This window comes from Anomaloglossus baeobatrachus, chromosome 1, assembly GCF_048569485.1.
Source record: "Anomaloglossus baeobatrachus isolate aAnoBae1 chromosome 1, aAnoBae1.hap1, whole genome shotgun sequence".
Taxonomy (NCBI): domain Eukaryota; kingdom Metazoa; phylum Chordata; class Amphibia; order Anura; family Aromobatidae; genus Anomaloglossus; species Anomaloglossus baeobatrachus.
The window spans coordinates 133,823,948-133,839,323 of record NC_134353.1 but is presented as its reverse complement, the minus strand read 5'-3'; the positions used below and the strand labels follow the sequence as shown (position 1 = coordinate 133,839,323).

Here is a 15,376-nt window from a genome sequence, read left to right as displayed (position 1 = left end):
TGATGAGATTTTGAGGCCCATTGTTGTACCATTCATCCACAACCATCACCTCATGTTGCAGAGCGATAATGACACAGCCTAAGGATCTGTACACAATTCCTGGAAGCTGCTTTTTCTTATTTGATGTTTTTTGAATTTTTGTCCTTTTCTGTGAATTTAACTAGACATGGCCATGACTGTGTTGACCAAAATGAAGCATATGTGCAAGCTAGCCATTATTTTTGATAGGGAAACTTTACTACACAGCATTTGATTGCTGGCAGAAGGTGGCTGAGATCATCCACTGACGCTACGCATTCATTAGCATGTTAGTGTATCGCCCGGCGAGCCGACGAGCTCGGATCCGTGCTCGTACTGCGAGTGGTGGCTCAAGCCTCTCACGGACCCGGGGGTCACGTCGCTCTGCAAGGGAGTTGGCGCTACACGCGGGGACTTGGGTGAGGAGTTCCACGGCCGGGGCCACGGTGGTTTGGTCTGGGATGTAAGTTCGTGACGCCACCCACGGGTTGTGGTGATTGTAGACACAACCGCTGCGGTGAAGATATGAGGGGCTCCCGGGAGTGGTGTAATGGCGCAGCTAGGTGTTGACCTCTCCGTGGGTAGGGGGTGTTGGTCCCGGGGCCCGGATGGTGAGGGCCGGGGTGCAGGGTGAAGCAGTGGCGTAGCAAAGGGGGGGGCGGAGGGGGCAGTCCGCCCCGGGCGGCACGTGTCATGGGGGCGGCATTTACTCGCCTTCAGTTCTGCAGCCCCCGGGCCGAGTTCCGGGGACCCAGTCCTCGCCAGGAAACTGTGGCTGCCGTCCCTTTAAGGTGCGCAGACCACAGCGTTCTCCTGGTTTGGGCTTCATCTGTGGGCGGAGCTACCGCGCGGCCTGCTCAGTCCCACAGATGAAGGAGGCGCAGTGCCAGCCAGCGACCTCCGGCGCTGTGTGGGCCCCCTCTCCTCCGTGACCGAGCGGTAAGTGCTACCCCCCTCCCCCCCTCGAACTGTATGTTCCCTTCCAGCCACCCGGTTTATGGGCCCCAGTGAGCTGTATGGGCTTCTCCCCTCCATACAGCTGTATGTGTTGGCCCCCCGGAGCCGTGTGTGTGGGCCCCCAAGAGCCGAGTGTGTGTCTATATGTGCAGCAGAGTTGTGTGTGTCTGTATGTATGCAGTAGAGCTGTGTGTGTCTGTATGTATGTATGCTGCAAAGTTGTGTGTGTCTGTCTGTATGCAGCAGCTGCAGAGTTGTGTGTCTGTATGTATGCTTCAGAGTTGTGTGTCTGTATGTATGCTTCAGAGTTGTGTGTCTGTAAGTATGCTGCAGAGTTGTGTGTCTGTATGTATGCTGCAGAGTTGTGTGTGTCTGTATGTATGCTGCAGAGTTGTGTGTCTGTATGTATGCTGCAGAGTTGTGTGTCTGTATGTATGCTTCAGAGTTGTGTGTCTGTATGTATGCTGCAGAGTTGTGTGTCTGTATGTATGCTGCAGAGTTATGTGTCTGTATTTATGCTGCAGAGTTGTGTGTCTGTATGTATGCTGCAGAGTTGTGTGTCTGTATGTATACAGCAGAGTTGTTTGTGTGTGTCTGTATGTATGTAGCAGAGTTGTGTGTGCGAGTCTATATGTATGCATAAGAACCAGAAAGACCAGGAGTTTTTATAGGTAAAAATAAACAATCTTTATTGATACAAAAAGTACACATATAGAAATATATACGAAGATTAAAATAGTGCTATAAGGGGAAAAGACACCCAGAGACACGTGGGACAGGAATGGCACTCTCATATAGGTGTCAGAAACTATGGGTATATAAGTCAGGCCTCAGTAGACTATAAAGTACAATCATATAATAAGGCAAAAATTCAATTGCTTACCCATTATGTAGAGAGCGTCGCAAGTACGTCGCTAATGCGTCCCACAGGTCACAGAACCCTACCAACGCGCGTTTCGCGTCATGTATCTCAGCTTCCTCAGGGCGGGTTTGAATGTATGCAGCAGAGTTGTTTATCTGTATGTATGAGAAGAGATGTGTGTGTGTCTGTATGTATGCTGCAGAGTTGTGTGTGCCTGTCTGTATGCTGCAGAGTTATGTGTGTCTGTCTGTATGCAGCAGAGTTGTGTGTCTGTATGTATGCAGAAGAGTTGTGTGTCTGTATGTATGCAGCAGAGCTGTGTGCGTGTCTGTGTGTATGTAGCAGAGCTGTGTGTGTCTGTATGTATGCAGCAGAGCTGTGTGTGTGTGTATAATAGGCCTACATATGTGTGTAAAAAGGTGAAAGTCAAGGACTAATAGCAGCAGTCTACAATTAGATCTTTGATTGTAGCTCCATGAAAAATAAATATTTTAATGGCTTTTCGGATTTTTGAATGTTTCTGGATTATCGACGGCCAACGGAGGGGGGCGGCAAATTTAACGACCGCCCCGGGCGGCAAAAGCAGTAGCTACGAGACTGGGGTGAAGTGTTGCGGTGCGGTGTGGTGCGCGGCCCGAAGGCACTGGTGTACTCACTATGACACAAGACACCGGAGTCTCCGGTAAATCAAATGGAGTGATGAACGGGGCCCGCAGCCGGCTGCAGCTTCTCCCAGAATAGGTTGGTGGTTTCCGCCTTTCTCCTGCACCTCTGTGTGTAAATGTTTGACTCCTATGCCTAGACACCGGTAGTCCGCTCCCCGACTTGTATATGCCAAAGGAGCCCGTTTGCCCGCAGACGCTGGCCCTTTGGGTCTCTATGCCTTGGCGGTGGCTTTACCCTGTATGGTTGGGCTGTTGTCTTCTAACAGGGCTTGTGTGGGATAGCTCCTTAAGTCCAGTCCGCAATCAGTTGATTCGCCTCGGCCCTGTCAGTTCAGGGCTTTGCACTGGGTCTGAGTACCCCTCCTGGTGCTCCGGTTTCCAATCGGTTCCCCGGTTCGGTACCGGCAGGCTACCGCCCGACCCCAGTCCCTACGGTTCCACCGGCTGTAATCCCAGCTCCTGAAGGCGGCCACCACCATCTGCCTCCTTGCCAATGGTGACTGGGCTCCGACCCAGCCACCCGGTAGTCTCTTGGCAGGCCTGGGCACAGGGCTGCCCGTGAACTTGTCTGCTCTACACCTCCTCCTGACTACTCTCTCCTAGAACCTGAGCTTGACTCCGTGTTTTCCCGCCTCCAGGCCTGTGAACTCCTCGGTGGGCGGAGCCAACCGCCTGGCTCCGTTCCCCTGGTGTGAACATCAAACCTGGAGGGTGGTGACAAGGCTTTTAGTTTGACTGATGTCACCTAATCGGGAGGGGGGTGTGGTGTTGTGTGTGACTACCTGGGATGACCTGACTAGTCCAGGGCATCACATTAGCACACCCACAGGGGCCCACATGGGTGTACTAACATGCTAATAGAGCCGACTAGCCAGGGGAACTAACACCCAGGGGTCTAGTCCCTGAGCTCATTAGCATATGATAAAAGATTTTTAGAAATACTTTTTCTAAAGATCCCTTTATCTATGCTAGTGTATACAGGTACGGTTAGGCAGGGATTAGCAATATACACCCAGAACTGCTCGTGGTCCTGGGTGCATATTGCACCTGACAGGTTATTTTTAATACTATACATTGTTCTGTTACTATCTTTCACCATCTTTATGTTTAACATTTTCGCAGTGTCCCAATCTTACCTTACTGCCACTTTGTTCTCCTAAGCGATCCATGGTACTGTTCTGTGCTTCCTCAATTTCTTCTTTGGTAGCTCCCAAATTTTGCATTCTCTTTAATGGACTACCAGCTGGCGGTGGTTGTCCAAACCGAATATTCTTTCCCAATTGTTGCTAGAATTTAATATTGAATATATGACAAATACTTGCAGAAATGCGGAATCCAAACTTATAACACAATAAAGAAGCACATTTTCTACCCCTTACAGTAGCTTTGTGTGTTTGTGTTGTAGTTGTATGTTCACGATATCGCACTTACCTCAGCTATAACTCATATTTCATCATAATTGATTATGTAACATGAGATATAGCTCTATTTAGAAGTTTTATAGAGTATTAACCCCTTCACGACCTTGCAATTCTCTTTTTTTACACTTTTTTTGTGGAAAGAATTGTATTTTTATATTACATAATTAATTTTATCATGTGATGCACTGGACAGCGGGAAAAAAATATGCAATTCTACAATAGTTTTTTTTTTATCTACGATGTTCACTATATGGCAAAACTGATCAAGCAACTTTCAGGTCAGTACGAGCATGCAGATACTAAACATGTATAGTTTTTATTTTTTTAATTGGTGAAAAATTCGGAAATGTATAAGTAAAAAAATGTAGCTTTTTCCATGATGCATTACGTTTTCATTTTTCTGGAATCCGGAGTTGTGCTGAGCTGATGTTTTTACAGAAACTATTTTGGGGTCGATACGATGTTTTGATCGCCTGTTATTGCATTTTATTGCAATGTTGTGGTGTTGTGGTGACAAAAAAAAAAAAATTTTGGTGTTTTGATTTTTTTCTATATATGTCGTTTACTGATTGGATTCATTTATTTTATATTTTGACAGATCGAACTTTATCAATGCAATGATATCAGATATTATTTTATTTATTTTTTTAAATTGTTTTATTTTTCATAAGACAAAGGGGTTGATTTGCTTTTGTGTGGTTTTTTTTTTTTCATATTTTCAAAAACTTTTTCCCCACTTTTTATTGTATTTACTATTAGTCCCTTTAGAGGACTTGATGCTGCAATCATCCAATCACTTGTGCCATACAGAGCAGTGCAGCAGCATCAGCACCGCTATGTACAGCATAAAGCATCATCTCCTATGAACGCAGGTGTAGCGCCCCTGAAGCTGAAGCTATCAGGGAGCTGCAAGGTTCTGCATCCTCACCGGGATGCAGGGCCTACCCCCTAGGCCCTCGGAAGACCAGTGCCGGTCACATCAAACACTCCAGGCAGTCCCAGTTTTTCCCCAACAATCCCCCATAGTACGGTACTAAGGCTAGGGTCGGACCAATGGATGGCTGCCTAGAGGTGGAGCCAGTCCAGTCCACTAGTTGACCAGGTGGGAGGGGCAGACAGTGGACAGTCAGACGTCAGAGAGAGTCGAGGAGTGAAGTGAGGGAGGAGATGCACTGACAAGGAATTGACAATAACCTGGTGCCCAGTACGGTGAAGTACGGTGGAGTACTCCCGGAACTACGCACCAACGGGGTATAGGACCCTAGGTAAGGCATAATGCTCCAGGCAGGCCTGATAACACCTGCACAGCGAGGGGACCACCAAGGACCTCGCTGACCCTAAAAATCTGAGACTCAGTAGCAAAGAGAGATTCAGGGACAGGACCAGAGACTCCAACCCCACAGGGTTCATGCTACCGTCATACGGACAGCAGTGGAAAATCCACCGGACGGGGCCCTTCAGTTGCTCTACGCCACAGGGATCCACAAATCAGAGACAGGTGCAGGGGAAGAAGGCACCAGATTACTACACTGGCTCTGGAACGAAGGGGACCTCTAGGTGAAACCAGCCGGCCTCGGGTAACCAGTTACCACCAGAAAGTGAGTAAAGAACCAGTTGCACTAAACCCCTAGTATGGACTACCTTCTTCCAACACCCATCACATCACCTACCCGCTTGTGGAGGATCTAACATCCAGGCTGCCATTAACAACAGCCCCAGTAATGGACATTGTGCAACAGCGGCTCCATCTGCATAGCCGTAACACCGCAAGTGGCGTCACACGTGAACATTAATCTAATCTCCTGTAAATATATCTCCTTTTCAAAAAGCACCCAGGGCACGGAACCGGGCAACGGCCACCAAAGTGACATTCCCCAGTTATACACTGCCCAGGGCCGAGTACCCCATAACCCTGGGCGACACACAGGCTCATAGCCGCCGTTCAATCGTAATGACACACACAGTGGTCATCAGCTGACTCCCGGCTGTCATGGGTACCCATCAGTGCCCAGCGATCATGTCTCGGATGTGCCGATGACAGGGTGAAATGACGCGTCCCCCTGCCAGAGATTGATAGCCGGATTTAACTGGTTAATAGCTTCATGCAGGTCTCCAATCCGACTGTGGCTGTAAGAGACACATGTCGGCTCTGTAAATCAGCTTATATGTTCAGAGAAAGATGCGGGCTCAACGTGCGAGACACAACCTTTGAAGTACATGACACAAACAACCTTTCACCTTTGAAGTACATGTATTTCAAAGGTCATGAAGGGGTTAATAGGACATCTATATCGTATACCATAATTTGTGGACTATAAGATGCACTTTTTAGCACGACAAATCTTTATAAAAAAAGCTATCTCTCCTGCTCCACACTGATTAGTCTGATTGGTGTAGGTCTGGAGAGAAAGCTTCTGGGACCTGCACGGATGCTGCAAATCCTGAGTAACTAATGGACCTTTCATGTCATGTGATCAGTCACGTGTTTGTATTGTAGCGCCCCTGAGACCTTCAGGGCACTGCATCCTCTTGGGGATGCAGGACCTACCCCCTGGGACCTGGAGTACCAGTGCCGAATCCACCAAAACACAATCTAAATCCTAGTTCTCCTCTCCACACTGGGTATAGAGGGTTAACCATGTAAGGGGAGGGTCGCCATGGGAATGAGTCCCTGGGTATAGCCAGCCTGGTAGGAGGGGTCAACAGTCAGTCAGTGGTAGTCAGAGGAGAGTGTAGCACACAGAAGAGGTGTGCGGACGTGTCTGCGCTGGGTCCGTGTAACGGTGACCCCGGGGGCACAGGAGAGAGGTTGCCAGGAAGGGTACCGAAATACCGCTGGGACTGGAGCACGAACGGGCCACAGGGCCTTAGGTCAAACGCAAGTTTCAGACTGTTTGGCAAATACCTGCCCGGTGAGGACACCTCCACAGACTTCACCAAACCAAATAATCCGGGGGCATCAGCAGTAAACTAGGATCGGGATTCGGACACTTACTCCCCCGCAGGGTCTGCACTGCCCGCCGTACGTTGAAGGAGACTGCACTCCAAAAGGGAAAGTCGGGGTCCCCAAATGCTCCACACTATGGGGACTCAATCTACAGAGAGTGTCGGGGACAGAACAATCTGGGTCACTACATTGGCACTGGTCCTCCTGGGACCTGAACCAGCAACCCTGGGTCCACAGTGAGTAGAGACTGTTAAAAACAACCTGGTGTGGTCTCCATTATTGCCCCACTACATCTCCCAGGCACGGCCCTACCTGCGGAGGGCCTACCATCACAGCTGCCACTACCACCAGCCCTGGGAGTACCCACATTCAGCAGCGGCGGTTCTCCATCCTTAACCGCAACCCGCAGGTGGCGTCACATGACAAAAACTCTTATCTCCCCTGTAAATACCCCCCATTAACAAAAGGGGCCCAGAGCATGGGACTGGGCAACGGCCACCAGAGTGACATTCCCATTTGTTACTGCCCAGGACCGAGTACCCCCTTCTCTGGGCGCTACAGTATGGAAATTTAAACTGTAGTAATGTATACAGTGTGTGCGCTGTATCTGGGTTGTGTGTTTGTTTTGATTACGTAGCTTTCTGAGTGTTGTAGTTGAGCTAGCTGTATATGTGTAGAGGAACGGTGTGTGATACAAAGCTGCATTTTTTTATTCATAAGATCTGTGTGTGTATGTAGTAGAGTTGTGTTTCTGCTTATGTGGCGCCCATGAGGCTGCAGGCTCCACAGGGTACTGCACCTCTATTAGGGTGTAGTACTTATCCTGGGTCTAGGACAGGTCGGTACTGGTTTCCACTCACACATACAGACAGTAACATTGGGTTACCCTCCCCAATGGGGACCGGGCCAGGGTCGAGTCACAGTATGGGGTCACTACAGCGGTTGGGTTTACAGGATGCCACCGCACCAGGGGCTCCCCGATCCACTGGAACCGGGGACTCAGGGTCAGGGAAAAGCAATCACAAGGGGTAGTGAGGAGCACACAGTTGGAAGAGCAGGTTGACCTAGTGAGAGTAGTGAACTAGCTGGTGGCAGCAGCTGGGGGCAACAGCTTGGAACACACAACTACAACAAGGGGAGAACAGCTTCAGACACAGAGCAGAGCAGACGTGCCGTAAGCAGCTCTGTGGGCCAAGGCGCTCAGCACTTTTGCTGGGGAGAAGCAGGTGGCTGCTTCCACAGGACCGGCGCTGTCGGGGTACAGAACCCTAGGGCAAATATACTTCACATTGTCTACCAACTCTGCAAGAGTCGTGGGGAACAGCTAGAGCAGTCACCGGACCCGTCCCACCGAGTCTGCAGCCAAATAGCATATAGGATCCGGGGCTGAGGTCCTCGACCGGCCCCACATTCGAACCGCGCTATCAGCACACAGAATGGGACACTTTACTGATACCCAAGTGCTTCACGCTGTGGGGGTCCGATACTTAGCGCATCAAAGGAAGAAGGGCCCATAGGCTGACACACACACCAGACTTGACCTTTCACAGATCCGGGATCGGGTGGAGTCCATCGTGATGGAGATTGGTTGTTTGGGGCAGCGCCTGAACTACCTGTGAGTAAAAGACCTGGAACCACAGCCCCTGCCTCTGCCTCTCCTTTACCGGCGCTATCGCCCAGCGCTGCGGCGCCAGCGAGAACTACCTCCACCCCCTGTCCAGCCTCCATCATCCTTCCCGAAGTAATCCCACTCCGCCTGTGAGGAGCGACACCATCCCGGCTGCGACCCTCACCCTCAGTCCTGGAGAGCAGCAACCGCAGCGGCGGCCTATCCCTGGCCACGTGCCACAGGTGGCATCACGATCATAAAAGACTTTCCTAACCGTCATTTCCACCCCCATCCTCCATTCTGCCTCCCGTCCACTGCCTTCCCTCCCCTCCTGTACGTCTCGGGGTCACAAAACTGGGCCAGGCCAGCCCGTGATGACGTAGAGGATCTGCACCCCCGGCCCGGTGATGTGTCGGGTGAAAACTGTTCGACCTCGGGGTGTTACATTTATAACAGAGCAGTTTGTGTACACATGCAGCAGGGCTTAAGGCCCCGTCACACACAGATAAATCTTTGGCAGATCTGTGGTTGCAGTGAAATCATGGACATATTGTTCCATTTGTACACAGCCACAAACCTGGCACTGATTGTCCACAATTTCACTGCAACCACAGATCTGCTGCAGATTTATCTCTGTGTGTGACAGGGCTTTTAGTGTGCATGTACTGTACATGTAGCAGGGTTGGTTATTTGTGTGAACTGCAGAGTATACATAATGTGTGTGCTCTAGCTGAGCTGTGTGTGTTTTGATTATGTAGCTGAGTCAAGTGTTGTAGTTGAGCTGTGAGTATATATGTAACAGACCTATGTCTGTAGAAAAGATGTGTTTGTGTATGCATCAGAGCTCGTGTGTGTGTGTGTATGTAACAGAGCTGTGTGTTTGTGTGTATATAGTAGAGCAGCTTATGTGCATATGCAGCAGGTCTTAGTGTGTATGTACTGTACAGGCATCAGTGTTGTGTATATGTGTGTGCTGCAGAGAGTGTACATAATATATGTCCTGTACAGCTAAATGTATATAATACGTGTGATGCCCTTGCCTATCAGGTCGTCACAGGGTGTTGTGCAACCTGCCCTTCTGCACAGTATCCACTCCTCCTTGGTTATGGATCCTGGTCCTTTGGTGTTGCTAACAGCTTAGCCAGTCAAAATCCTAGAAACACTTTACACCGAGCTCACCAGACACACCATTGGGGGGCCTGAAGGGAATAGGGCCGCCCAGATGGGGGGTTGGTAAGGGGAAAGTGACAAAGTGAAGAGAGGGGTGTGGTGACTCGCAAGAGGAGAGGTCACAGGTTAGGAGCTGGGCTCCTAGAGTCTACTAGGTGGCAGACGTTGGTCTGGGCCTGGTAGGAGCTGAAACCCCAGTCGCAGGGGATCGCGCCAAGGAACACGGTCTGCCGAGGAGGGCAGCCGGCGGCCTTGAGCTATCACCGGGCAGGGGCCAGGGCACGACGGGGTACGTGGACTCTAGGCCGGGAAGTAGCTTTACGCATCCCAGTAATTTACCCGACGGGGGTGAAGACTTCAAGATTCATCCCCAACCTGCTCCAAAATCAGGGTACTAGCGCACCAATGGGATAGGACTTTCCCAAATACAGTCCAAAGAAATCCTACACGTGAACCATGAGAGCAAGCTCACTCCGTTAGCCATACGGGTGTGCGAGACCTGAAAAGTTTTAAGCTTGAGGGTCCAACTAGTGAGAAGGTGCCACGGAAAAGGCCACAGGCTAACAGCAACACCAAGGGCACGGATCCCAGTACGCCCCCTCCAGGCTGCAGTGGTGCTCAGAATTCTGGTTTACAAGCTGTCGGTGTCATTATTCCTGGACTGAGTGAGAACACTGAAAAGCCCCTTTTCCTCTACCAAACGGCACCTCAATCACCAACATCCCAACGGGCCCCGGGGCACAATTTCCCTTACCCACGGAGGGGATAAAACACCTTGCTGCTATACCACCGCCACGGGCTCCCCCACCAACAGCAGCGGTGGTACACCATCTTACCACGCACCGTGGGTGGCGTCACAAACTTCTCACTCCCCTGTACATACTCCCCTTTTCAAACTCGAGTGTCCGCACGAACCTCCGGGTCCGGAGACCCCTCGAGCCACCGCGGTTCCGGACCCGAGTGGCACGGCCGCTGGCACGGGGGCGATACATACGCATATTGCAGAAGTGCAATATGGGCAGGGGCAGATAACTGTAGACTCTCTCATCCAGGGAAAGCGGGACAATAGGCAAATTGCACTCTGATCAATGTTTGATCTGAGTGTCAGCATAGTGTGCTCTGATTCTCTAGGATGAGAGAATTGGAGCACACTGTGAGGAGAAGATGGAGAACAATATTTTTCCATCTTCTCCATTGTGTCAGTGCACAGATATCGGACTGCACTCATATGTCACCCGAGAGCTGCCCGATGATTCCCTCCTCACACACTCATTGACTTGCATGGCTGAGTGCAATTTGAATATTGAATCAAACCCAGCCATGTTGCGATTTGACATGTGAATCTGACGTGAGCTGCCCCATAGGCTAACACTGGTCAAAGTGTGATCCAATGTTTTGTCGGATCGCACTCAGATCAAACATACAGCTGTCTGCCCCCACCCTAACAAAAGATCTATTACCTCTGTATTCTACCCTAGGACATTAAATTAGTATTGACCTCTCCACGTCTTTACACCACTAGGGAAATTTTACTCATTACAAAATGTTATTCATATTTTCTGCTCTGTGAATGTGAATCTGGGCTGTGTGTTATAGTAAGGTGCATCCTATAGCCCAAAAAATACAGAATGTTACATTTGTAATCTTGGCATTATTCTACAATTTGTAGCTTAAAAGAAATGTAATTTTCCCAAAAAGGCAAACCAAAGGTTTCAAGATGGTCTGCTCTTACCTGGAGTGACTTCACTTTTCCCACACTCTGGTCTTGTGATGATGTTGCCTGAATTTCTTGTTCATCTTCAACTTGCCCATCTGGTATGAATATGCTGTCATGAGAAATGGCTCTTGTTCCCATGCTACTGATGAGGAATCTGGAACAGGTAAATAAGATTTTACCATATGGTACAAAAAAAACCCCTTTTGACATACATGTTTGTGTTTCGACATACATGTATGTTTTCAGACTGAACCGAAACTCCTTCTTCTCTATACCTTATTTTCTCATATGATCATTAAAAACACCTTGGCTGCGTGTAAAACTGCTGGTGTATTTTGAGTAAGGACATTCAAGCCCAAAACACATTAGCAGGTTCACATACCGAGATGGTGTTTTTAATTATGCAGTAAGAAATAAAATATATGCAACACAGAGCGCTGTTTCAGGTTTCTAATTTTAGGCTTTTGGCTTTAACCAAAGCTGCTGAACACTTGGGGATGTAGGAATCTGCAGGGGTGGTAAGCCATTTGTGACTTTCTTTTTGTCTGGAAGCACTCTTTAAAAATATTGTATACAGGCTTCTACTAATACCAGAACAAATTTATAAGGAATCGATATACTGAGTATTATACCCTATATCAGGGGTGCACAGCATTTTTTGGTCCAAGGTCTACATTACCATACTAAATCAATCGAAAGGCTGCAAAATAATTTAAAGGGGTACTTACATGAATGCATCACCAGAACTACCATCAGTACATTATAACCCCAGAAGCACGTTTTAAGTATTTGAGGAGGATTTAGCGAGTTTTTGCTTTAAAAATCCAGTGTGTATTAGTCAAGGGATACACAGCACAATAGATAGGGTCTTATTTGGTTAATATCAATAAAGTTAAAATAGCAATTGTTCAATTGTTTGGGTTGTTTAGCCCAAAACTGAGGATACAAGATCTAATATTGTGATTCTCCTAATGAAAAAGTTGACTAAGCTTCGAAACACATAGAGAATATCTTATCTCATCTTGATTACTATCGTGGATTTTTTGATCATTGGCAGCGCAGACTACTACTCCTATCTTTCCGCTACGTTGAAAAAAATTAATGTGAACACATGCTAATTTAAACTGAAATTTTGGAGCAGATACTCACCAAAGCTTCCTCATAAATAGTTTAGATTAATTTTTAAGATAGCCATGAAACACATTATGGATTGCTACATGTATAGAAAATCAGAACAACCATGAATGCAGAGCCATAACCACCATCAGTACCTGAGTGCAGTACCAGAACCAACATGAGTACATGAATTCAGCTTCAGAACCACTATTAGTACATGAATGCAACATCAGAACCACCATCAATACATAAATGTAGTGCCAGAGCCACAATCAGTAGATGAATGCAGCACCAGAACCACCATCAGTACATGAATGCAACGCCAGACTCATAAGCAATACATAAATGCAGCTACAAAACCACTATCAGAAAGTGAACATAGTGCCATCACCACCATCAGTATATATGTACAGCACCAAGCATAGTGATCAATCAATTGCAATGTTAGATCAGCCCCGTGTACAATTGTATCCCTTGAACTTACAATTCACAGAATGTCTTAACAATGGTACATATACTTGCTAAACAACAGCTCAAACTGGTTCTTCCAGCAACCTGTAAGTTGCATCAGGCCATGTTCACACCATATATATGCATTTTATGGAAATCGTTGGAAAAAAATAATTGAGTGAGTAGTTTATTAACCACTTGAGAGTCACACATTGGAAACTGCTACTATAAAAAACTTCACTACCAAACTTCTATTTTAGTGGATGCACTGCATTGTATTCATGTTTAATGGATCTGTCTCACAACATTTGTAATCCTTACAGATCCTGTAAAGTCTTCTTATCATTATATATTGTGAGGCTGAGCTTCCTGAATGTAATAGGGGATACTCACTTGACTACTAGATTGAGGCACACACAAGAATGTTTTTTGTTCAAACAGTCCAGTTGGTTAATTAACAGACACATAAACTGTCTCCCAGAAACAACACATGAGCCTTCCTTTGGCTTTACAGAAACTTAAATGTCATACAGTCCATTTAATCCGCGGATACGCCCGCATGGCTTCAGATGCAACCACGCAGAAGTGTCCAAGTGAAGGCATTGCAACCATCACTCATTGACTTTGGTCAGCACACAACCCCGGCTACACTGAGGTTACTTTTCAGGACCTATAGCGGCTCCAAATCCTGACTCCTGTCAGTCCACAGCTTTGGAAGCTTGCTTCTTCCAAGCACAGAACTCCCACTGTCAGTGCCTGCACAGGATCTCTGCCAGATGCTGCGTCTTCACTGCACATCCTCTTTGTCCTGGCTGCATTCTCCTCTTCAGTGTCTTCCAGCTTCCAAACACAGAGGGGCATGTGACCAGACTAAAGGGGGCTTTACACAGTATCGATATCGCTAGCAATTTCTAGCGATAGCGACCGTGTAAGTACCCGTCCCCGTCGCGCATGCAATTGTTTGTGATCGCTGCCATAGCAAACATTATCGCTACGCAGCGTCACACATACTTACCTGATCGGCGGCGTCGCTGTGACTGCCGAACAATCCCTCCTTCAAGGGGGAGGGACGTTCGGCATCACAGCGACGTCACCGCAACGTCACTAAGCGGCCGGCCAATCAAAGCAGAGGGGCGGAGATGAGCAGGACGTAACATCCCGCCCACCTCCTTCCTTCCTCATTTCGGCTGGCGGCAGGTAAGGAGACGTTCCTCGCTCATGCGGTGTCACACATAGCGATGTGTGCTGCCGCATGAGCGATGAACCACAACGCTAAACAACCCTTACCGATTTTTGACTTTGGGGCGACCTCTCCATGGTGAACGATTTTCACCATTTTTGAGGTCGCCTAAGGTCGCTGGTAAGTATTACACGCTGCGATATCGTTAATGACGCCGGATGTGCGTCACTAACAACTTGACCCCGGCGACCAAACATTAATGATATCGTAGCGTGTAAAGCCCCCTTAACAGTCTAATTATAACACACACATGAGACACATTGGGTGGAGGTATGTGCATAGCCAACCAGCTCTCTGACTATTCGTAAACCTGGCCCTGAAAACACCAACAACCCTTATGGAACTACAAGTCCCAGAGAAAACATTCCAGGTTTGCATCGCAGGGGACTACCACCTCTGTGATACATACCTGCCATTCATTACATAGCCAGTCATTACCTCACAATATAGAAAGTCATTGCTCCCTCAATGCTGGACCCTTCTACTGACTTTGAACCTGCATCCCGAGAAGCTGTAACTATTCCTACTTAAGTACTTAACTTTCCATATTTTCCCAAATCTTTTATCTAGAAAATGTCTCTTTCATGAAATGTCTGTCCCATGATTATCTGTTACCCTATTTATTTTCCTATTTTTTTCTCCATCCAAATACATGACTATTGTCTACTGTTATTCCTTGGAGTTTTCTTTCAGTTATTGATGTGAACCTTCATTTCTGATATTTCTACAATGCAGAGCCTTATATGGACTAATTCTACAAGTAATTATCGACAGCAACTATAGCAATGAGTCTTTCTGAGCTGAGGGAACACAATGTCTAAAAATACACATGAAATACAATGCGCCATTCTACCTGTGTAGTAAGGAGTAATCAGCATTGGCAGGTATGTATTATTTCTTCTTATAAGGTCGCCTGAATACTGCCTTTCTTGTAACTATAAATGTATTCAGCAGCAATATCCGGTGCATATATAGAAGAGGAAAAAAAACCCAGTAGCACCAAATCTCTCATTATATTAGGAAATGGGTAATTATCGCTCGGAAAATTGAATAAATTTACAAAACTGCATCATGTTAAATAACTTCATATATTGGTGATATCGTAAATCAGATATCACTGAAATATAAATAGCTGCGGTCGTGACTCAGAAACGAGAATTGGACGGGTGACTAGTGGCTTTCATCGGTCATTGTTGGAACTAGA

General features: G+C 47.5%; 1 protein-coding gene across 3 annotated transcripts in view; it reads right to left on the bottom strand.

Moving 5' to 3' along the window:
- CRACD (capping protein inhibiting regulator of actin dynamics) overlaps positions 1–15,376 on the bottom strand; it is a 90,159-nt gene that overhangs the window by 31,542 nt on the left and 43,241 nt on the right. For 2 of the 3 annotated variants that reach the window (XM_075347066.1, XM_075347064.1), the window contains exons 2-3: positions 11,382–11,520; positions 3,639–3,788 (exon numbers count right to left, since the gene is read on the bottom strand). In XM_075347066.1, the coding sequence (XP_075203181.1) occupies positions 3,639–3,788; positions 11,382–11,504 (273 nt within the window). In that variant the 5' untranslated portion in view covers positions 11,505–11,520. The remainder of the gene's footprint in view (positions 1–3,638; positions 3,789–11,381; positions 11,521–15,376) is intronic. The other variant, XM_075347065.1, reaches the window with a different exon arrangement.